The sequence below is a fragment of the Erythrolamprus reginae genome, chromosome 10 (assembly GCF_031021105.1).
Source record: "Erythrolamprus reginae isolate rEryReg1 chromosome 10, rEryReg1.hap1, whole genome shotgun sequence".
Taxonomy (NCBI): Eukaryota; Metazoa; Chordata; class Lepidosauria; order Squamata; family Dipsadidae; genus Erythrolamprus; species Erythrolamprus reginae.
The window spans coordinates 11388754-11411526 of record NC_091959.1 but is presented as its reverse complement, the minus strand read 5'-3'; the positions used below and the strand labels follow the sequence as shown (position 1 = coordinate 11411526).

General features: G+C 40.4%; 1 protein-coding gene across 1 annotated transcript in view; it reads left to right on the top strand.

Moving 5' to 3' along the window:
- HDGFL3 (HDGF like 3) overlaps positions 1-22773 on the top strand; it is a 48191-nt gene that overhangs the window by 21426 nt on the left and 3992 nt on the right. The window contains exons 2-5 of the mRNA XM_070761986.1: positions 5636-5712; positions 17751-17889; positions 19827-19985; positions 22267-22413. Coding sequence (XP_070618087.1) covers positions 5636-5712; positions 17751-17889; positions 19827-19985; positions 22267-22413 — 522 coding nt within the window. The remainder of the gene's footprint in view (positions 1-5635; positions 5713-17750; positions 17890-19826; positions 19986-22266; positions 22414-22773) is intronic.

The window sequence follows — 22773 nt, the reverse complement described above, 5'->3', positions numbered from 1 at the left end:
GTTTTTTTGCCTAATGGCATTGACACACACCCATGATGCTGTCTTGTCTTCGGTTGTACAATATGGCGGGGGCCGTGCTCCTTTTTCTAATTGTCAGGGACAACATCATTGAAAGGCAGCGGGTGCTTCATCCTTCAGGGTCGTTATTGCCCTTTGCAACGCTAAAAACACCTAGTTTTTCCTATAAATAGAATAGAATAGGATAGAATTTTTATTGGCCAAGTGTGATTGGACACACAAGGAATTTGTCTTGGTGCATATGCTCTCAACGTACATAAAATAAAATATACATTTGTCAAGAATCATGTGATACAACACTTAATGATTGTCATAGGGGTCAAATAAGCAACGAAGAAGCAATATTAATAAAAATCTTAGGATATAAGCAACAAGTTACAGTCATACAGTCAACATGGGAGGAAATGGGTGAAAGGAATGATGAGAAAAACTAGTAGAATAGAAGTGCAGATTTAGTAGAAAGTCTGACAGTGTTGAGGGAATTATTTGTTTAGTAGAGTGATGGCGTTAGTATAAGACTGGAAGCTCTGTAGTTTGCAGAGCTCTTGGTGCTCTCTAAAACTTGGTTGCTTTCTTGCAAATGTATCATTATCCAAAAAGGTAACATATAGAATAGAATGGAATAGAATAGAATTTTATTTTATTTATTTATTTTGTCCAATACAAATTGAAAGTTAAGGAGAATAAAAACGTGTAGTAGTAAATATCAGGGAAGGGATAGAAGAAGAGATATGAGAATAGAATACATCAATGAAGAGTAGAGGAAGGACATATGGATGGGAGAAAAGATATATAAAATATAAGACAGACAATTGGACAGGGGACAGAAGGCACACTAGTGCACTTATGCTCGCCCCTTACTGACCTCTAAGGAATCTGGAGAAGTCAACCGTGGAAATAGAATAGAATAGAATAGAATAAAGAAAATAATAGAAAATAGAAAAAAATCTTTATTGGCCAAGTGTGATTGGACACACAAGGAATTTGTCTTTGGTGCAGATGCTCTCAGTGTACATAAAATAAAAGATACATTTGTCAAGAATCATGAGGTACAGCACTTATTGATTGTCATAGAGGTCAAATAAGCAACAAGGAAACAATATTAATAAAAATCTTGAGGATACAAGCAACAATTTACAGTCATATAGTCATAAGTGGGAGGAAATGGGTGATTGGAATGTTGAGAAAAAATTAGTAGTAATAGGGTAGTAGTGCAGACTTAGTAAATAGTTTGACAGTGTTGAGGGAATTATTTGTTTAGCAGAGTGATGGCGTTTGGGCGTTCTGGTGTCCAGTTATCTTGGTGTGCAGTGCTCTGTAGCGTTGTTTTGAGGGTAGGAGTTGAAACAGTTTGTGTCCAGGATGTGAGGAGTCAGTAAATATTTTCTTAGCCCTCTTTTTGACTTGTGCAGTATACAGGTCCTCAATGGAAGGCAGGTTGGCAACAGTTGTTTTTTCTGCAGTTCTGATTCTCCTCTGAAGTCTGTGTCGGTCTTGTTGGGTTGCAGCACAAAACCAGACAGTTATAGAGGTGCAAATGACAGACTCAATGATTCCTCTGTAGAACTGTATCAGCAGCTTCTTGGGCAGTTTGAGCTTCCTGAGTTGGCGCAGAAAGAACATTCTTTGTATGGTTTTTTGATGACGTTTTTGATGTTGGGTGACCATTTTAGGTCTTGGTGACCATTTTAGAAAATAGAATGGAATAGAATAGAAAATAGAATAGATTGGAAAATAGAAAATAGAAAATAGAAATTAAAAATAGAAAATAGAATATAATTTTATTGACCAAGTGTGATTGGAGACACAAAGAATTTGTCTTGGTTAGGCTTACGGTTCATCTTTATAAGCAAAGAGCAAAACATATCTCCTTCTAGCACTGATGATGCTACCTAGTTGGATAATGAAATGCCTGCAGGGAACCTGCCATGCTCGGATGGCTCCGAGGACCTTTGCTTCAACACTGGGGCTACCTTTGAAAAGTTTTCGGAAACTTCAGATCGTGCAGAATGCAGCTGCGAGAGCAATCATGGGCTTCTCTAAGTATGCCCATATTACTCCAACACTCCGCAGTCTGCATTGGTTGCCGATCAGTTTCCGGTCACAATTCAAAGTGTTGGTTATGACCTATAAAGCCCTTCATGGCACCGGACCAGAATACCTTCAGGACCGCCTTCTGCCGCACGAATCCCAGCGACCAGTTAGGTCCCACAGAGTCGGCCTTCTTCAGGTCCCGTCGACTAAACAATGCCATCTGGCGGGACCCAGGGGAAGAGCCTTCTCTGTGGGGGCCCCGACCCTCTGGAGCCAGCTCCCCCCTGAGATTAAGATTGGCCCCACACTCCCTGCCTTTCGTAAACTCCTTAAGACCCACCTCTGCCGTCAGGCATGGGGGAACTAAAACATCTCCCCCTTGCCCATGTTGTTTTGCCATTTGACTGATTGACTGTGTGCCTGTTTTTTATATATACAGTGGTACCTCGAGATACGAGTTTAATTCGTTCCGGACCTGGGCTCTTAAGTCGAGCAGCTCTTATCTCGAACGACTTTTCCCCATAGGAATTAATGTAAATAATTTTAATTGGTTCCAGCCCTCAAAAAACTCACAAAGTTAGTCTAAATTATGCAGAAAGACATGTTTTTAATGAAGAAATGTACATGTACATATAAATGAATAATGAAGTTTCTTTCACTTAACTTGTAAACTTTCTTAAACTTTTAAATTTACATATGTTCAACTTCTCTGCCACCCAATCCTGTAGGACAGAGGTCCCCAACCCTTTTTGCACCAGGGACCGGCTTTAAGCGATCAAGAGAGGAATGGGTGAATGAATGGACGGAGGGTGGGAAGGAAGGAAGGAAAGAGGGAAGGGACAGGAACAGAGGAAGGAAGCAAGGAAACTTATGAAAGGGGAGAGTAAGAGAGGAATGAGTGAAGGGAGGGAGGGAAGAAGGTGGGAAGGAGAAAGAAAAGAAGAAATAGAGGAAGGGAAGGTAAAAGAGAGAAAGAAAAAGAGCAAGAAAGAAAGCAAGAAAGAAAGCAAGAAAGAAAGAAAGAAAGGGGGAAGGGACAGGAACAGAGGAAGGAAGCAAGGAAACTTATGAAAGGGGAGAGTAAGAGAGGAATGAGTGAAGGGAGGGAGGGAGGGAAGAAGGTGGGAAGGAGAAAGAAAAGAAGAAATAGAGGAAGGGAAGGTAAAAGAGAGAAAGAAAAAGAGCAAGAAAGAAAGCTGCAAGCAACCCCCCCCCGAGCCCCCCAGGCCGGCTGCAACCTTTTAAAACACGCGCGCCGCTTCGCAGCTGTCTCCTGAAGCCGAACGCGGAAGTTAGCGTTTGGCTTCAGGAGACAGCTCCTTGGCGCTTGTATCTCGAATTTGGGCTTGTAAGTAGAACAAAAATATCTCTCCCCTCCCAGCTCTTATCTCGAGTTGCTCTTAAGTAGAGCAGCTCTTATGTCGGGGTTCCACTGTATTAGGACTGTTTTATGAATTTATTAATTTTAAATTGTAATTAGATTGGTGGGCATTGGATTTGTTATTATGTACTGCTTTTTATTATTGTTGTGAGCCGCCCCGAGTTTGCGGAGAGGGGCGGCATATAAATCCAATAAATCTAATCTAATCTAATCTAATCTGAGCTACAAATACTCATTGCTGTTGATGCTGTGCAATTGGTTGGGTATGTGGAGATATGTTGTGTTTGGGAACCAGGCAGGGTTTATTTACTTATTTGCTTTTTTAGTTCACTTGGGGAATTTTTGGGGGGATTTTTATGCTTTTTACGGTCTTTATTGTTTTGTGCTTATGAGCCACTCTGGCCCATACAGATATTTTAAATTAAACAAACAATGAGCCAATTGTGTAAGGGTGGATCTGCTTATTAAAAACATTATTTTTATTTTATTTTTATTTATTCATTCATTTGTCCAATACATAAATACATAGGAAGAAAAATAGACATGTAGTAATATATATAAGGGTGAAAGTGAACTTAGAGGAGAGGATATATGGAAGAAAGAAAATATATATGGTAAGTGAGAGAAAGGAAAGACAATTGGACAGGGGACGAAAGGCACACCAGTGCACTTATGTACGCCCCTTACTGGCCTCTTAGGAACCTGGAGAGGTCAATCGTGGAGAGTCTAAGGGAGAAATGTTGGGGGTTAGGGGTTGAGACGATTGAGTCCGGTAATGAGTTCCATGCTTCGATAACTCGATTGTCAAAATCATATTTTTTACAATCAAGTTTGGAGCGGTTCGTATTAAGTTTGAATCTGTCGCGTGCTCTTGTGTTGTTGCAGTTGAAGCTGAAGTAGTCATTGACCGGTAGGACGTTGCAGCATATGATCTTGTGGGCAATACTCAAGTCGTATTTTAGGCGCTGCAGTTCTAGGCTATCTAGGCCCAGGATTGTTAGTCTATTTTCGTAGGATATTCTTTTTCGAGTGGAGGAGTGAAGGGCTCTTCTGGTGAAATATCTTTGGACATTTTCAAGGGTGTTGATGTCCGAGATGTGGAACCTTCTTAACTGAATCTCCCAAATTGGGGGGGGGGGGGGAGCTTGCCACTATAAAAATGGAATATAAATTCCAATTTTGCAAAAGGCATTTTAGTTGCTCTGTGCTGGGTTGTTGTTTTTTTAAGAGTAGAAAAATAGGAACCACCTTTGGTGGGAAGGTAACAGCGCTCCATGCGCTGTCGGCATTTAGTCATGCTGGCCACATGACCACAGAGACATCTTCGGACAGTGCTGTCCCTCCTGCTTAGAAATGGAGATGAGCACCACTCAATTGCTGCCAACCTGCCTTCCATTGAGGACCTGTATACTGCAGGAGTCAAAAAGAGGGCGGGGAAAATATTTAGTGACCCCTCGCATCCTGGACCCAAACTGTTTCAACTCCTACCCTCAAAATGTCGCTACAGAGCACTGCACACCAAGACAACTAGACACAAGAACAGTTTTTCCCCGAACGCCATCACTCTGCTAAACAAATAACTGTCAGACTTTTTACTAAGTCTGCACTTCTATTTCTACTAGTTTTTTCTCATCATTCCTATCCTCCTTTTCCTCCCACTTAGGACTGTATGACTGTAACTTGTTGCTTATATCCTAAGATTTTTATTAATATTGCTTCTTCATTGCTTATTTGACCCCTATGACAATCATTAAGTGTTGTACCACATGATTCTTGACAAATGTATATTTTATTTTATGTACGCTGAGAGCATATGCACCAAGACAAATTCCTTGTGTGTCCAATCACACTTGGCCAATAAAAATTCTATTCTATTCTATTCTCTATCCTTTTCCTCCCACTTAGGACTGTATGACTGTAACTTGTTGCTTGTATCCTAAGATTTTTATTAATATTGATTGTTTCTTCATTGCTTATTTGACCCCTATGACAACCGTCAAGTATTCTATCTCATGATTCTTGACAAATGTATCTTTTTTTTTTATGTACACTGATAGCATGTGCACCAATGACAAATTCCTTGTGTGTCCAATCACACTTGGCCAATAAAATTCTATTCCATTCTATTCTATAGTCTTTCAGTGATGTGATTCCTTTTATTGGACACTTATTGACAGATCATTCTTTCTCTTTGACTGACAGATTGATGAACTCCCCGAGGGAGCTGTGAAGCCTCCAGCAAATAAATATCCCATCTTCTTTTTCGGGACTCATGAAACGTAAGTGAAAAAAAATCTGCAGCAGACTTTTTAAGACGCTCTGGGTGTTTTAAGCATCTCCGTATGTCTTTATTAGATTTATTTGCCACGCACCTCATTTCAAAGTATAATAGGATGGGCAAAAACTTTCCCCCCAAAATTTATTTATTAATTTTCAGAAAAGAAAAACATTAAAAAAGAAAACCAAACCCCCCCCCCCATGGATCTTGTACATTTCCACAAATCATCACCTGTGTCATTACATTTTATACTTATATATCTTTTTACAGTATTTTCAAGATAATATATCTTCTCGTTCGTATGTATTCATATTACTATATATCGAAGAGATAGAAAAAGGAGAAAGTTTAAGTATCATATTACTGTAAAGAGTTCACCTTTTTTATAATAGCTCCCTTCGTCCTCTTTTACTGTCATACTGATATTGTGTGTTCATTATTTTTGTATACACTCATATTTTATCTTTTATCTTTTCTATTTGTTTTTGATCCATTCATACCACGATTCCACGATTTTTCCATTTCTTCATTTTTTGTTCCCTTAATCTCCCTTGTCATCTCATCATATGTTTGTGAGTGACATATGTTTGTGAGTGACATAGGGGAAGGTTTGGTAGGGAAGGTTTGCCTATTTGCCGATGACTCTAAAGTGTGCAATAGGGTTGATATTCCTGGAGGGGTCTGTAATATGGTAAATGATTTAGCTTTACTAGATAAATGGTCAAAGAAATGGAAACTGCAGTTTAATGTTTCCAAATGTAAAATAATGCACTTGGGGAAAAGGAATCCTCAATCTGAGTATTGCATTGGCAGTTCTGTGTTAGCAAAAACTTCAGAAGAGAAGGATTTAGGGGTAGTGATTTCTGACAGTCTCAAAATGGGTGAGCAGTGTGGTCGGGCAGTAGGAAAAGCAAGTAGGATGCTTGGCTGCATAGCTAGAGGTATAACAAGCAGGAAGAGGGAGATAATGATCCCCTTATATAGAGCGCTGGTGAGACCACATTTGGAATACTGTGTTCAGTTCTGGAGACCTCACCTACAAAAAGATATTGACAAAATTGAACGGGTCCAAAGACGGGCTACAAGAATGGTGGAAGGTCTTAAGCATAAAACGTATCAGGAAAGACTTAATGAACTCCATCTGTATAGTCTGGAGGACAGAAGGAAAAGGGGGGACATGATCGAAACATTTCAATATGTTAAAGGGTTAAATAAGGTTCAGGAGGGAAGTGTTTTTAATAGGAAAGTGAACACAAGAACAAGGGGACACAATCTGAAGTTAGTTGGGGGAAAGATCAAAGGCAACGTGAGAAAATATTATTTCACTGAAAGAGTAGTAGATCCTTGGAACAAACTTCCAGCAGACGTGGTTGGTAAATCCACAGTAACTGAATTTAAACATGCCTGGGATAAACATATATCCATTGTAAGATAAAATACAGGAAATAGTATAAGGGCAGACTGGATGGACCAGGAGGTCTTTTTCTGCCGTCAGTCTTCTATGTTTCTAACAATTTCTACACATCTGTAGATTTTTTCTATGATATTAGTCTGTTGGGATTGTGTCTTTTTTCCACATTTGAGCTATTGATATTTTGACTGCTGATGTGATGTGTGTCATTAGATGAAGTGTCTGTTTACTGTATTTCTTTTTCCAAATGCCTAATAGCATTCCTTCTGGAGTGAAATCAGTATCTTCTTTTGTAATTTCCATTTGCCAATTGTGAATAGTATTCCATAGTTTCTTAATTTTGGGACAGGTCATATGAATAAAAGGTATGTGGGACACATTTTGAATACAACTAGTCCTCGGTTTATAACGGGCTGCTTACAGACCATTCAAAGTTATGAAGAACCCCCTTAGTGATACCTACCACTAAGTTCCAAAGTTGAGTTGTAATTCTGACCATTTGTTGCATCCTACTTAATTGATGTTTTGCATTTATGAGCCATAGTTGTTCAGTGGTTAGAGTGCTGTACTGCAGGCTACTTTTGCCGGCTGCCTGCAATTTGGCAGTTCAAATCTCACTAGGCACAAGGTTGACTCAGCCTTCCATCCTTCCAAGGTTGGTAAAATGAGGATCCCCATTGTTGGGGGCAATAGGCTGGCTTTGTAAAGAGAGGGCTGAAAAAGCATTGTAAAGCAGTATATATGTTTTAACTGCTATTTCTATTTATTTCTGGTTTTCAGCAAATCCAGCTCCTGGCAAGCAATTGGATAATTGGTTTTGCTTAACTATCATGGCCTTTGCTTAGCAACCCCTGCAGAAATGATTATAGAATCAGGTCACATGGATAACCCGTGCTACAATTGTCATGATTTATGACCATAATGGACAGTCATAAGCCAAAAAGTCCTTGTACATTTTGCACAGCCTGAAAGGAGCTCTTTGAGGATTACTGGAAATGTTCCCTGGTCATCTGGTCTCAGGAGCCATCCAAGGGTCCACTCAGAAATCTTCCAGTCTTGTTGAAAAACCATCAGAGCTGCTTTGGACGCAAATCCACTTGAAATATTTTGCATTCAAAAATTATTTGCATGCTTAACGGAAGTTTGTTTTCTTTCCTTTCTTTTTTTGGCTGTGATTTCAGTCTGAATCGCAGCTGCATCAAGATTTTCATGCTTTTTTTTTGCTGCTTTTTAAAGGATGGGAGGAAGAGTTCTGATTAGTAGCGGCCTAATTGCCCCCCTGAATAACCTTTTCTTAATTGTGATCGGGGCACTTCTCTTCCCAAAAGGGGGAGCGTTTTTAACGACCTGTTTCCTGCAACTACAGTATGTTCTAGTTTGCAGTTCTATTTCTCATGACAACATACGAAAAGCAAAAAAAAAAAAATTTAAAAGGGGAACATGATCGAAACATTTAAATATGTTAAAGGGTTAAATACAGTTCAGGAGGGAAGTGTTTTTAAGTGAACACAAGAACAAGGGGGCACAATCTGAGGTTAATAATAATAATAATAATAATAATAATAATAATAATTATTATTATTATTATTATTATTATTATTATTATTATTATTATTATTATTATTTATTGGGTTTGTATGCCGTCCCTCTCCGTAGACTCGGGGCGGCTAACAACAATGATAAAAACAGCATGTGACAATCCAATAATACAACAACTAAAAACCCTTATTATAAAACCAAACATACACATAGACATACCATGCATAACTTGTAATGGCCTAGAGGGGAGGAATATCTCAACTCCCCCATGCCTGGTGGTATAAATGAGTCTTGAGTAGTTTACGAAAGACAGGGAGGGTGGGGGCAATTCTAATCTCCCGGGGGAGTTGGTTCCAGAGGGCCAGGGCCGCCACAGAGAAGGCTCTTCCCCTGGGGCCCGCCAAACGACATTGTTTAGTCGACGGGACCCGGAGAAGGCCAACTCTGTGGGACCTTATCGGTCGCTGGGATTCGTGCGGTAGCAGGAGGTTCCGGAGGTAGTCTGGTCCAAAGCCATGTAGGGCTTTAAAGGTCATGACCAACACTTTGAATTGTGACCGGAAACTGATCGGCAGCCAATGCAAGCCACGGAGTGTTAGTTGGGGGAAAGATCAGAAGCAACGTGAGAAAATATTATTTGACTGAAAGAGTCGTAGATGCTTGGAACAAACTTCCAGCAGACGTGGTTGGTAAATCCACAGTAACTGAATTGATACATGCCTGGGGTAAACATACTGTATATCCATCCTAAGATAAAATACATGTTTCGCCCTCCCCAAGCTGCAAAGGCTTCCCTGGAGCCAGGGGAGGGTAAAAGTGCCCTCCTCCATCCCCCTAGAGGTTCTCTGGAAGCCAAAAACGCCCTCCCAGAGCCTCTGTGTGAGCCAAAAATCAGCTGGCCAGCATACACATGCACACTGGAGCTGAGCTGGGGCAACAGCTTGTGTGCCAGCAGATATGGCTCCACGTGCTACCTGTGGCACCCGTGCCATAGGTTTGCCATCACTGGTATAAGCAATAAAATTTAGCACATAAAGGTGGAAGGCATTAATGTATTTAATTGTAGCATATATTATTTAATAGCAATAACTTATTATTAAAGAGTTAGAACCATACTACGCCAAAAATAAGAATGTAATAATGCTAAACAATAATGAAAAACTGCACAAAATATAGAAAGATATAAGTAAGAACAAGATAGCTAAGAGAGAATGGGTATTTCTCTCCTGTTTTTAATCATGTTATTTTTTTTGTATTTTTCATTTTGTATGTTTTGTTGAAGAAGGACTGTGAATTGCCTCACAGCTGCAAGCTAAGTATCTCAGAACTGATAAGGGACTTGTACCAATTACCAGTTTGTTTGGAGACGAGTGCTCTTTGCTATACAAAAAGAGGGCTTAGTTTAAGTGAATTTTCGTTATAAAGAACATTGTTTTGAATTTTCAAACGTGTGGGTGTCTGAAATTTGTATCTGAATTTTTGGGAGGATTCTGCCAGAGAACTCGACAGAACACCTCCCAGCTAAAGGAAAAAGGTCAGAGACAGAATAGTCCCCGAGCAGAGGATCCACCACAGTTTTTGGTCAGGAATTAAAAATCCCTAGGTAATGTCATAATGCAGAAAGTAGGTCTCAGTTAAGAATGATGACTCATTCAGAGGCAGTTGAGCATGCAGCAATCTAGCTATTATGTGAAAAGTATTTAACTAGGCAAGAGCTCCCTGCTCTTTCTCTCTGTCTGTTCGCTGTTAGCTGTGTGCTGTTTATGAGAAGTGTGCTCTAAAAAAGCTGTAATGCTGTATAAGTTGGTTCCTGTGAGTTATTGAACTAAGATAGTTGTAGCAAGATACTAGTAAGATAGTTTATTGTATGTAAAGTATAGATAGTAATAGTAGTATAAAGAAGTAAATATTTTTTTTCCACAACTTCCTACTGCTCCTGTGTTTCATTAAGACTTCAACTCCATTTCTACTGGTCTGTGGCTGGCTGGTTGGGTTGGTGGGCTGACTGGTCTGGTTTGCTGCTTGGGCAAACTGGCTAAGTTCTGCAAATGCAGCTCTGATATTTTCTGCTTTCTGCAGCATCATCGATGGCTTTGCTGCGTTTCTCTCCCTCTGGAGTCACGACTGTTTCCTTGGCAGTGGTTTAGGAGACGCTGTCATAGAGGACTTGATTGGCGAGAGTGGACTCATGAGTCACCGGATAAACACTGCTCGCAAATCACAATACTGTCCAGATTCAATATTGTAATTTGAATCGAGCTGCCGCCCGTAGGCTTCCTTAGCCCACTGTTTCTCAAATATTATTATTATTATTATTATTATTATTATTATTATTATTATTATTATTATTATTATTTATTTATTTATTTATTGGATTTGTATGCTGCCCCTCTCCGGGGGCGCATGACCTCGGAAACATTCTTTTTTTGCCGCAGGGAGTAGGGTTTTTTACACCGAAAAATAGCACACAGCACAGAGCAGGAGATATGAAGTGCAGATAACAAACCTTTAAGAGACACCATGGAAAAATATTGAACAGGGATGAAAAGAAAGGAGGAGAGAGACGGAGATAATGAGACAAACGTAAGTCTCCCGAAAGCTAAGGCAAGGAAATAATGACGAAGCGTATGTAGCGCTTGGCTTCACCGTGACTATGGTGGGAGACGAGGAAAGACCGCTATGTTTACTGTGTCTAAAAATGTTGGCAGCGGACAGCATGAAGCCAAATAAATTAAGGAATCGCTTAAACACATTACACTCCAATCACTCCAATCTTTGATCTGCTGCTGAAGAGACATAGCAGAATGTATGGTTTCAAACAACCTGCCAGAAGCCTGAAGGCATCAGGCTAGAAACCAGTTACTCCATCTCTACATAAGCTGCATTGATTGCTAGTCGGTCTCCGAACACAATTCAAGGTGTTGATTATCACCTTTAAAGCCCTAAATGGCTCAGGGCCAGACTATTTATTGGACCGCCTCCTCCCTCATATACCTCGTTGCGGCCAGTAAGGGCCCACAGAGTCGGCGTTCTCCAGGTCCCGTCCACCAAACAATGTCAGTTGGCGGGACCTTGTGGAAGAGCCTTCTCTGTGGTGGCTCCGACCCTTTGGAACCAACTACCTCCAGAAATCTCCACCCTACTGGTCTTCTGGAAAGCCGTTTTTCCGGCAGGCCTGGAAATAAAAATAAAACCCTCCTTGCCTTTTGTAAGAACCTGAAAACGTATTTATGCCATCAGGCACACGGGCATTAGACCCGAGACTTTGGCCATTGAGTGTTTAGTATGCTTGTGGTTGTAATTGTATGAATTATTTTTAATGTTTAGCTTTTTTACACTGTTTTAATTAACTGCTTATATTAATTGGATTTAGCTATGTTATTGTACCCTGCTTTGGTCACTGATATGTTGGGAGCTGCCTTGAGTCCACAGAGAGGGTGCGACATACAAGTCAAATCAATCAATCAATCAATCAATCAATCAGTAAATAAATAAATAAATAAATCTGATTGTTAAATAATATGTTAGATAATTTGTTAAAGGGTTAAATAAGGTCCAGGAGGGAAGTGTTTTTAATAGGAAAGTGAACACAAGAACAAGGGGACACAATCTGAAGTTATTTGGGGGAAAGATCAGAAAATATTATTTTACTGAAAGAGTAGTAGATCCTTGGAATAAACTTCCAGCAGACGTGGTTGGTAAATCCACAGTAACTGAATTTAAACATGCCTGGGATAAACGTATAACCACCCTAAGATAAAATACAGGAAATAGTATAAGGGCAGACTAGATGGACCATGAGGTCTTTTTCTGCCGTCAGACTTCTATGTTTCTATGATTGCAAGTATGCATGTTTTTTATGTTATTACTGACTTTTATTATTAGATCCTAACTGTTTTTATGTTTGTTGTATTTAATCCTATCATTAGCCGCTCAAAGTCCATTTGGAGTGAGCGGCATATAAATGCAATAAATAAAAAAAATAAACCGGGAGACTCTGAGTTCTAGTCCTGCCTGAGGCACGAAGCCAGCTGGGTCACCTTGGACCGGTCAGTTTCTCTCAGCCCTGTGAAGGAGGAGGAGAGGCAATAGCAAACACGGTTGTGGAAAAACCTTGTCAAAGGTCAGGAACTTCTCCAAGCCGCCCCTGTGAATTGGACATGATTGAATACAAGAGAGAGAGAGAGAGAGAGAGAGAGAGAGAGAGAGAGAGAGAGAGAAATCTCAAACAATTCGTAGGAAGCCGAGCATAAATTTTAGCGAAGGATCCTAAGTCGGAGGAGGAAGCAGCAACAGCAGTTAAACAAGAGTGTAGAACTGAGATCTGTCCAGATGTTTCTTCTCTGCAGTTCCCGCCCCTCCTCAACTTCGTGTGAAACTAAACAGCTATCGTAAATCAAGAGGTCAGATCCGAGTTTCCTTTGGATGATGAGAAAACCATCTGGATTGCATGCCAGAAGCTGGAAACAGAGGGATAGAATCAAGATCGCGTGAAGTGTTAATACCACTTTATAAGGCCTCGGTAAGGCCACACTTGGAATACCACATTCAGTTTTGGTTGCCACAATGCAAAAAGGATGTTGAGACTCTAGGAAAAAGTGCAGAGAAGAGCAACAAAGATGATTAGGGGACTGGAGGCTAAAACATATGAAGAATGGTTGCAGGAACTGAACACGGCTGGTTTAATGAAAAGAAGGCCCAGGGGAGACATGATAGCAGTCTTCCACTATCTCAGGGGTTACCACCAAGAAGAAGGAGTGAAGCTATTCTCCAAAGCACCTGAGGGTAGAACAAGAAGCAATGGGTGGAAACTAAACAAGGAGAGAAGTAACTTAGAATTAAGGAGAAATTTCTTGACAGTCAGAACGGTTGATCAGTGGAACAGCTTGCCTCCAGAGGTTGTGAATGCTCCAACACTGGAAGTTTTTAAGCAGATGTTGGACAACCATGTGTCCGAAGTAGTGTAGGGTTTCCTGCCTAAGCAGGGGGCTGGACTAGAAGACCTCCAAGGTCCCTTCCAACTCTGTTATTGGTGTTGTTGCTGTTATTATTATTATTGTTGAGTTCTATATATTTGCAACCAAGCCCATCATTCTTCATTGAAGAGGGTGGTCACTTCCCCTTTTTCTGTCTTCTAAAAAATGAAGGAGGTTTCTGAATATAGACAGTTGGTGTTCTCTTCATTGGTGAATAACCGCAGGAGAAGGGCAGGGAGATCAAAGCAATCATCAGTGTTTTCCTAGCCAAAGTGGTGACGTGAACGCAATGCCATGTGATGGACCATTGCGTTGCAATCAGTTGGCGAGTGCTTTTTATGCCTTTTCACCACAGGAGGGCAGATCCTCCTAAACCTTTAACCATAAGGGTTCTGCAGTTGTTTACAGGAAAAGAAACACATAATTCCTTTCCCATTTCTCTATGTTAAGAGAGAAGCACAATTTGATGAGAACACAATTTGACAATTAAGAGTACAGTACCGTATTTTTTTGAGTATATGACGCACCTTTTTCCTCCCTACAAGAGGCTGATAATTTGGGTAAAGTCTTGTACTTTGAATGTAGTTTTTTTTCCAGCCCTAACTAGTTGCTAACGATCTTCCCAGCTCTTACCTTGCAGGCTCCTTCATTGTTCCTCTCTACGAAGAATGTTTTCCAAGCCCTAAGTCTTTGCAGGGTTTTTTTTTTAATTGGTCTAACTTGCTCCAAATGTTTCTTTCCAGCCCTAATCAGGTGCTAACAATGTTCCCAGATCTTACCAGCTTGCAAGCTCTTTCATTGTTACTCTCTGCTAAGAAGGTTTTCCAAGCCCTAAGGCTTTGCAGGGTTTTTCCCATTGTTCTACTTGCTCCAAATGTTTCTTTCCAGGTGCTATTGACGTTCCCAGCTCTTACTGGCTTGCAAGCTCTTTCATTGTTACTCTCTGCTAAGAAGGATTTCCAAACCCTAAGGCTTTGCAGGGTTTTTTCCATTGCTCTACTTGCTCCGAATGTTTCTTTCCAGGTGCTATTGATGTTCCCTGCTCTTACTGGCTTGCAAGCTCTTTCATTGTTACTCTCTGCTAAGAAGGATTTCCAAACCCTAAGGCTTTGCAGGGTTTTTTCCATTGCTCTACTTGCTCCGAATGTTTCTTTCCAGGTGCTATTGATGTTCCCTGCTCTTACTGGCTTGCAAGCTCTTTCATTGTTACTCTCTCCAAATAAAGTTTTTTAAGCCCTAACCAGGGATAAAATAATGTGCTGAAGCTAACCAGACTAAGGATGCTAGCCGGATGAATACCTGGTGAGCAGATTCTTTTCCCTATTTTCCTCCCCCAAAACTAAGGTGTGTCTTATACTCAGAAAAATACAGTGTTTGTTCATCCTTTGGAGCACTCCAGACTAATAGCGAAGATGTCAGCTGTTCACTTACCTTGCCTGGCGGCAGCAGAGATATAAATTAACCACAGAGAAGAGTGCAGCTGAATGACGCCAAGGGAGCAAATATACCAAATGGTGCAATAACCCAAGATGTAGAATCAATTTGTGTCCCGCAAAACAGGATGCACGAAATTTGGGGATAAACAAATGCCCTTCCGAAAATGTCTTGGCAACACAACTCTCAGCTTTAAGAAATCAGGAATGAAGGCTGTTCAAATGAGTACAAGTTTATTTAATGCTAGTTCTCTATATGTTTAGAGTATACGAAGTGGGGGGAAATATTATTATTATTATTATTATTATTATTATTATTATTATTATTATTACTATATTATTATTACTATATTATTATTATTATTATTATTATTATTATTATTATTATTATTATTATTATTATTATGTCAATACAACACAGCAAACGAGATCACTATGCTGGATTTCATATTTCATCACCAGTCGGGCGCTTCCCAAGCACCTAGGACTGCGTGATATAGCGGCGAATTATGTTTGCCGATCCCAGTAAAGTGGCCTTTTGCAATTGACAGATGGAGATTTTGTCAATTCCAATGGTTTTCAAATGTCCGCTGAGATCCTTTGGCACTGCGCCCAGCGTGCCAAGTACCACTGGGATCACTTTCACTGGCTTATGCCAGAGTCGTTGCAGCTCGATTTTTAGATCTTCGTATTTCACTAATTTCTGTAGTTGCTTCTCCTCAATTCTGCTGTCTCCTGGGATTGCGATGTCGATGATCCATACTTTCTTTTTCTCCACGATCACAATGTCTGGTGTGTTATGCCTCAGAATTCAGTCAGTCTGAAGTTGGAAGTCCCACAGTAGTTTTGCTTGCTCACTTTCTACCACTTTTTCGGGCTTATGATCCCACCAGTTCTTTGCCACTGGTAAATGGTAGTTCCGGCACAAGTTCCAGTGGATCATCTGTGCCACAGCATCATGTCTATGCTTGTAGTCAGTCTGTGCGATCTTTTTGCAGCAGCTGAGTATGTGATCGATTGTTTCATCTGTTTCTTTACAGAGTCTGCACTTTGGATCGTCTGTTGATTTTTCAATTCTGGCTTTGACATCATTTGTTCTAATGGCCTGTTCTTGTGCCGCCAGTATTAGACCTTCTGTCTCCTTTTTGAGTGTTCCACTTGTAAGCCATGACCAGGTCTTTTCTTTATCCACTTTGCCTTCAATCTTCTCCAAGAACTGGCCATGCAATGCTTTGTTCCGCCAACTGTCCATACAACATTGAGTTACAGTACTGGTCCTTAGTTTGCTTCACCTTGAGAAGCTTCCTATTGTTGACCTCCATCAACGCTGAATTATTATTATTATTATTATTATTATTATTATTATTATCATTTACATTTACATTTACATTTACATTTGTATGCCGCTCTTCTCCGAAAACTTGGGGCGGCTCACAAGAAAAAGCTGGTTAGCTATGATTTCTGAAAGAAAAAAAATCAGTGTGGATGTTATGTTTTTCCTCTGAAGGCCACCAAGTGGCTCATCTTTCAAAGGTCTAACCACGGATTAAGTGATGAGGTGGCATTCACACACCATAGGTTTGATGTGGTATATGACCGAGCCACCATTGGTTTATCCAACAAATGGGAATTTGTATGTCATTTTCCTCTAGTTTTTGAATAACATGCTTGTAAAGAATACAGATTACACAGGTCTACCAAAAAATATTTTTTGTAATCATCGTGGTTGATTTTGTTCTTTTCTGAATCATTTTTTTTGTTCTGATTTCAAAAATGTATATAGTTTTTCTGTAGCAGGTATAGTTTCCAGGGAGCAGAATCATTATTATAAGGTATAGGAAATATACTGGTGACATTAAGAAAACAGTTATTGAAAATGTAGAAATAATGTAATAACAAAAAATGCTTCTATATCAGAAACTTTATGTTATAAAGCAAAACTAAGCATACTTTTGGAATCCGCACATCAAATTTCATAAAACAGACATATTGATGATTTTTTGTGTGTGTTAGAAACATAGAAACATAGAAGTCTGACGGCAGAAAAAGACCTCATGGTCCATCTAGTCTGCCCTTATACTATTTTCTGTATTTTATCTTAGGGTGGATATATGTTTATCCCAGGCATGTTTAAATTCAGTTACTGTGGATTTAACAACCACCTCTGCTGGAAGTTTGTTCCAAGGATCTACTACTCTTTCAGTAAAATAATATTTTCTCCTGTTGCTTTTGATCTTTCCCCCAACTAACTTCAGATTGTGTCCCCTTGTTCTTGTGTTCACTTTCCTATTAAAAACACTTCCCTCCAGAACCTTATTTAACCCTTTAACATATTTAAATGTTTCAGTCATGTCCCCCCTTTTCCTTCTGTCCTCCAGACTATAAAGATTGAGTTCATGAAGTCTTTCCTGATACGTTTTATGCTTAAGACCTTCCACCATTCTTGTAGCCCGTCTTTGGACCCGTTCAATTTTGTCAATATCTTTTTGTAGGTGAGGTCTCCAGAACTGAACACAGTATTATTCCATATGTGGTCTCACCAGCGCTCTATATAGCGGGATCATAATCTCCCTCTTCCTGCTTGTTATACCTCTAGCTATGCAGCCAAGCATCCTACAATATGTTGACCAATATTATAATGTGATCTATCATTTGTTCCTTCCCTTTCTTACAACTGCAGGGCATTTTTGGGGCCCAAAGACCTCTTCCCTTACAAAGAATATAAAGACAAGTTTGGAAAATCAAATAAACGAAAAGGGTTTAATGAAGGCCTGTGGGAAATTGAAAACAACCCAGGGGTCAAGTTTAGTGGATACCAGGTAAATAAAAAACTCCCTTTTCTATCTTCTACCACCCAATCTCCCACTCCTTCCTTTTTGCCAATATGTGATGGCGAGGACTGAAGGCAAAACCTGTGCAGCTAGAGCCTTTGGTTTTTGAGCCCGTCTCTTGTGACATTTTTGCCTAAGCAAAAAATAGGATTTTTACAACTGGAGAAAGGCACTTATCAGGAATGATACTGTCTACCACCTGTTCTGCCTGACTGGGTTCAGGCAATGCGTAACAGTCCAAGGAAAAGAAATCAAACACACACGTGCTCTGCTAATCAGCAAACTTGTATTAAATAAACAAAAAAGGGTTACTCAAAACAGTTCTTAGTTTCCAAAAACAATGATAGTGCAAGGCTTACTTCAGCCGCATACAAAAACACAGGAAAAAACAAACAAAGACAACCTGGAATGAGCAAAGACGTTTCAGGAGTCCTTTTGAATCTTTGGAGCAAACAGCAAGTCCCAGAGGTTTCACCTCCCACGTGTCTGAAAAAGCTGGGTTGAAAACTCCAAAGGCACGGAACAGAAACTTCAGAGCAGGAACCACAAAATAACACAGATAAACAGCCACAGTTTGCCTTGTGCCTTTGTTCCCTTTTATACCTTTAGCCCTCATTAAGGGAACCACACCCAGCCCTCAGTATAAGGACCACACCCAGCCCACAGTATAAGAACCACACCCAGCCCAGGTGCTACTCTGATGACTTGTAATATTCTTTCAATCGATCCCTCCTTTGCATAGCTCTTTGGCTACGCAGATCAATATATTGATCTGCAGAAGAACCCAAGGATGAAAGACTGTCTGAGGGATTGCATGCCAAATCCCCTGGGCTGTCTGCTGAATCCTGCAAACCAGTGGCCTCATCCTCCTGGCTGTCTGCCACGTCTTCCTGGCTGTCAGCCAGGCTTTCACACTCACTTTGTGCCGCATCTCTCCCATCTTTGGGAGCAACGGCTGGTCCAGGCCCAAACACAACACCACCCAGTGTATAAGAAACTTTCCTCTGTTGGTTCTCAACCTGGGGGTCAGGACCCCTTCGGGGATCAAACGGCCATTTCACAGGGGTCGCCTGAAGCTATGGGAAAACAAATTTCCCACGGTGTTATGAACTAAAGCTTCTATTCTGGCGCCTTGGAACATATTTTTACAATCCGACCAATCATTTACAGTGGGCGGTGTCCCTTTGACCTTTCTGCCAATCAGCTTAAAGCTCTATTAGGAGAGTGGTCGCTAGACTTATGGTTGGGGGTCACCACAACATGAAGAACTGTATTAAGGTGTCACAGCATTAGAAAGGTTGAGAACCACTGCCTTACTAAGTTGTGATCAAAGGGAAAGTTTGCACCTTCTTCAGGTTGCATCCTTGGTATATAGGCAGTCCTGAACTCACAACCATTTGCTTAGTGAAAATAGTGACTTATGTTCACATTTAAGACTATTGCAACTTTCCCGTGGTCACGTGACGTAGGGCTGTTGCATTGCCCCAGGCTCATGTGATCAACCATCAGGGTTCCAAGCAACATACCCGTAGCAAACAAAACTCCGAGGCAGGTAAATTCCTCAAAGAATAAGTTTATGGGATATGTCGGAGAGTTACAGGGTGGTGAAAACTGTCTCTGTGTTCCGTTGGTTTTCACCTAATTAAAAGTAAACATTTTTCACTTTCTTAAAACAACCAGTCCCATGTGCCAATCAGGATACTGTGCAGTTGCTAGGTGACTCCAGTCCCCTCCTTCTGAGCACCTGCAGGAATGTCCTTGGTTCTCAAGAGAAAGCATTTTGTTTTGACTACAAGCTCTAACTATCTCTATTCCCACCCTCCCTATCCATCTGCTCCAATGTGTCAGCACTGAAGTCTCAAAATGGCCTCCGCCAGGCCAGCTTACAGCCTAGTCGAGGTCTAATCGTTGGTTTTATTCCCAAGGCTATTCAGCAACAGAGCTCCTCAGAAACTGAAGGCGAAGGAGGCAACACGGCAGATGCCAGCAGCGAGGAAGAAGGGGATCGGGTAGAAGAAGATGGAAAAGGCAAAAGGAAGAATGAAAAAGCGGGCTCAAAACGGAAAAAATCTTACACTTCAAAGGTAATTCACCAAGCTCTCACTCACAACCTGGAGGTGTTTTGATTTATAGCATGAATCTCGACCCCCGGCAACTTTACGACTTAGCAGACTTCAACTCCCAGAATTCCTCAGCCAGCCACGCTGGGATTTGAAGTCTATAAATCTTAAAAGATTGGAGACTCCTGATCTATAGAATGTTTCCCAACTGCCTTTAAGTCAGAGATGAGTTTTTTAAAATCTGCTTTCCGGAATTTATCTATCTATCTATCTATCTATCTATCTATCTATCTATCTATCTATCTATCTATCTATCGATCGATCGATCGATCGATCTATTTTTGTTTGTTTGTTTGTTTATTATTTATTTACTATTTATTTACTATTTATTTATTATTTATTATTTATTTATTATTTGTTTGTTTATTTGTTGTTTATTTATTTATCCTTCTATCTATTTATTTATTTTTGTTTGTTTGTTTGTTTATTATTTATTTACTATTTATTTACTATTTATTTATTTATTTATTGTTTTTTATTTTTATTTATTTATTAATTTATTTTTATTTATTTATCTATCTATCTATCTATCTTTCTATCTATCTATCTACCTATCTACCCATTTATTTTTGTTTGTTTGTTTATTATTTATTTACTACTTATTTACTATTTATTTACTATTTATTTATTTACTTACTTACTTACTTACTTACTTACTTATTTATTTATTAGATTTGTATGCCGCCCCTCTCCGTAGACTCGGGGCGGCTCACAACACAATAACAAATATTTAACAGTTCCATAACAGTTCATATTTAACTTGCCGAACTTTGTAATTTTTCTCCGTGATTATAGAAAAAAATAAAGAAAGAAAAACACGATCGAAGTGAAGGTTGACCACTCCCCAATCCTAATTCATCCTAATCCTCACCTTCCTCCCTCTGCAACACACAGATTCGCATTTTCTTAAATTTAGGAAAGAGTACGGGCAAGGATATCTAAACATGCCATGGTATTTGAAAAGGCACGCCCAGCTCTGTAAATTGAAGTGGAGGGAAGGCATTTGCATGGTGGCATAATGGTTACAGTGCAGTACTGCAGGCTACCTTTGGCTGACTGCCGGCTGACTGCAGTTTGACAGTTCAATGCTCACCAGGCTCAAGGTTGACTCAGCCTTCCATCTTTCCGAGGTTGGTAAAATGAGGACTCAGATTGTTGGGTGCAAGAGGGGCTATAAAGCCCTGTGAAGCGATATATAAATCTAAATGCTATTCGGAGGGAGGGAGGAAACAAAGGAAGGAAGGAAGGAAGATGAGAAGGAAGGAAGATGAGAAGGAAGGAGGGAGGGAGGGAAGGAAGGAAGGAAGATGGGAAGGAAGGAAGGAGGGAGGGAGGAAACGAAGGAAGGAAGGAAGATGAGAAGGAAGGAAGATGAGAAGGAACGAGGGAGGAAGGAAGATGGGAAGATGGGAAGGAAGGAAGGAGGGAGGAAAGGAAGGAAGGAAGGAAGATGGGAAGGAAGGAAGGAGGGAGGAAGGAAGGAAGATGAGAAGGAAGGAAGGAGGGAAGGAGGGAGGAAAGGAAGGAAGGAAGATGAGAAGAAGGGAGGGAGGAAAGGAAGGAAGGAAGGAAGATGAGAAGGAAGGAGGGAGGAAAGGAAGGAAGATGGGAAGATGGGAAGGAAGGAAGGAAGGAGGGAAGAAATGAAGGAAGGAAGGAAGATGAGAAGGAAGGAAGGAGGGAGGGAGGAAACGAAGGAAGGAAGGAAGATGAGAAGGAAGGAGGGAGGGAAGGAAGGAAGATGAGAAGGAAGGAGGGAAGGAAGGAAGGAAGGAAGACGAGAAGGAAGCAAGCGAAACAAGAAGAAGGAAGCCATGGTAGGGCAATGGTTAGAATGCCATATTGCAGACTAACTCTGCCTACAGCCATGGGTTCAATTCTCAGCTGGCTCAAGGCTGACTCAGCCTTTCATCCTTCCGAGGTGGGTAAAATGAGAACCCAGATTAATGGAGGCAAGAGGCTGACTCTGTAAACTGCTTAGAAGAGGGCTGTAAAGCACTGTGAATTGATATATAAGTCTACGTGCTATTGCTATTTGGGAAGGGAAAGGATGGAACGATTAAGAATAAAACTCCTTTCCTACCGCAAGAAACAAACCCGTGCATTGGTAATTAAACCCACAAATAGTCATCTTGATACCTTTCACCAGAACTTAAGAATGTATAAACTCTAAGCTTGGGGAAATAGTTTTGGTTTCACATTTTATTTCTGTTTTGCTTTTGCTTTCTTGATGGACGCCCCCTAGAAATCTTCCAAGCAATCAAGGAAATCCCCCGAAGACGAAGATGATAAGGATTGCAAAGAGGAAGAAAATAAGAGTAGCTCTGATGCCGGCGAAGCAGGCAACGACACACGAAACACTTCTTCAGACTTGCAGAAAACTAGTGAAGGGGTAAGGCCTTAGGATTCCTCCAGAAGCTGTGTGATTTTTAAACAGAGACACCGGGGGCAGGATACACCTGTCTTTTTTTTCAACCCAGTACAAATGACCCCAAGCTGTGGTCCCTAAATTTCACCACCGACTGTTTAAGTTTATTGTCATTGCACCTCGTGCAACAAAATTAAAGGCCATCTTTAGTGTGCACTATAGATTAAAAAAAATAAAACATTCTATACAATTGAATTGAAAACCCCTGATATTCAATTCAATTTATTAGATTTGTATGCCGCCCCTCTCCGAAGACTCGGGGCGGCTCACTACAATAATAAAAACAATACTCCAGCGAAATATTGCATTAATATTGCACTATGC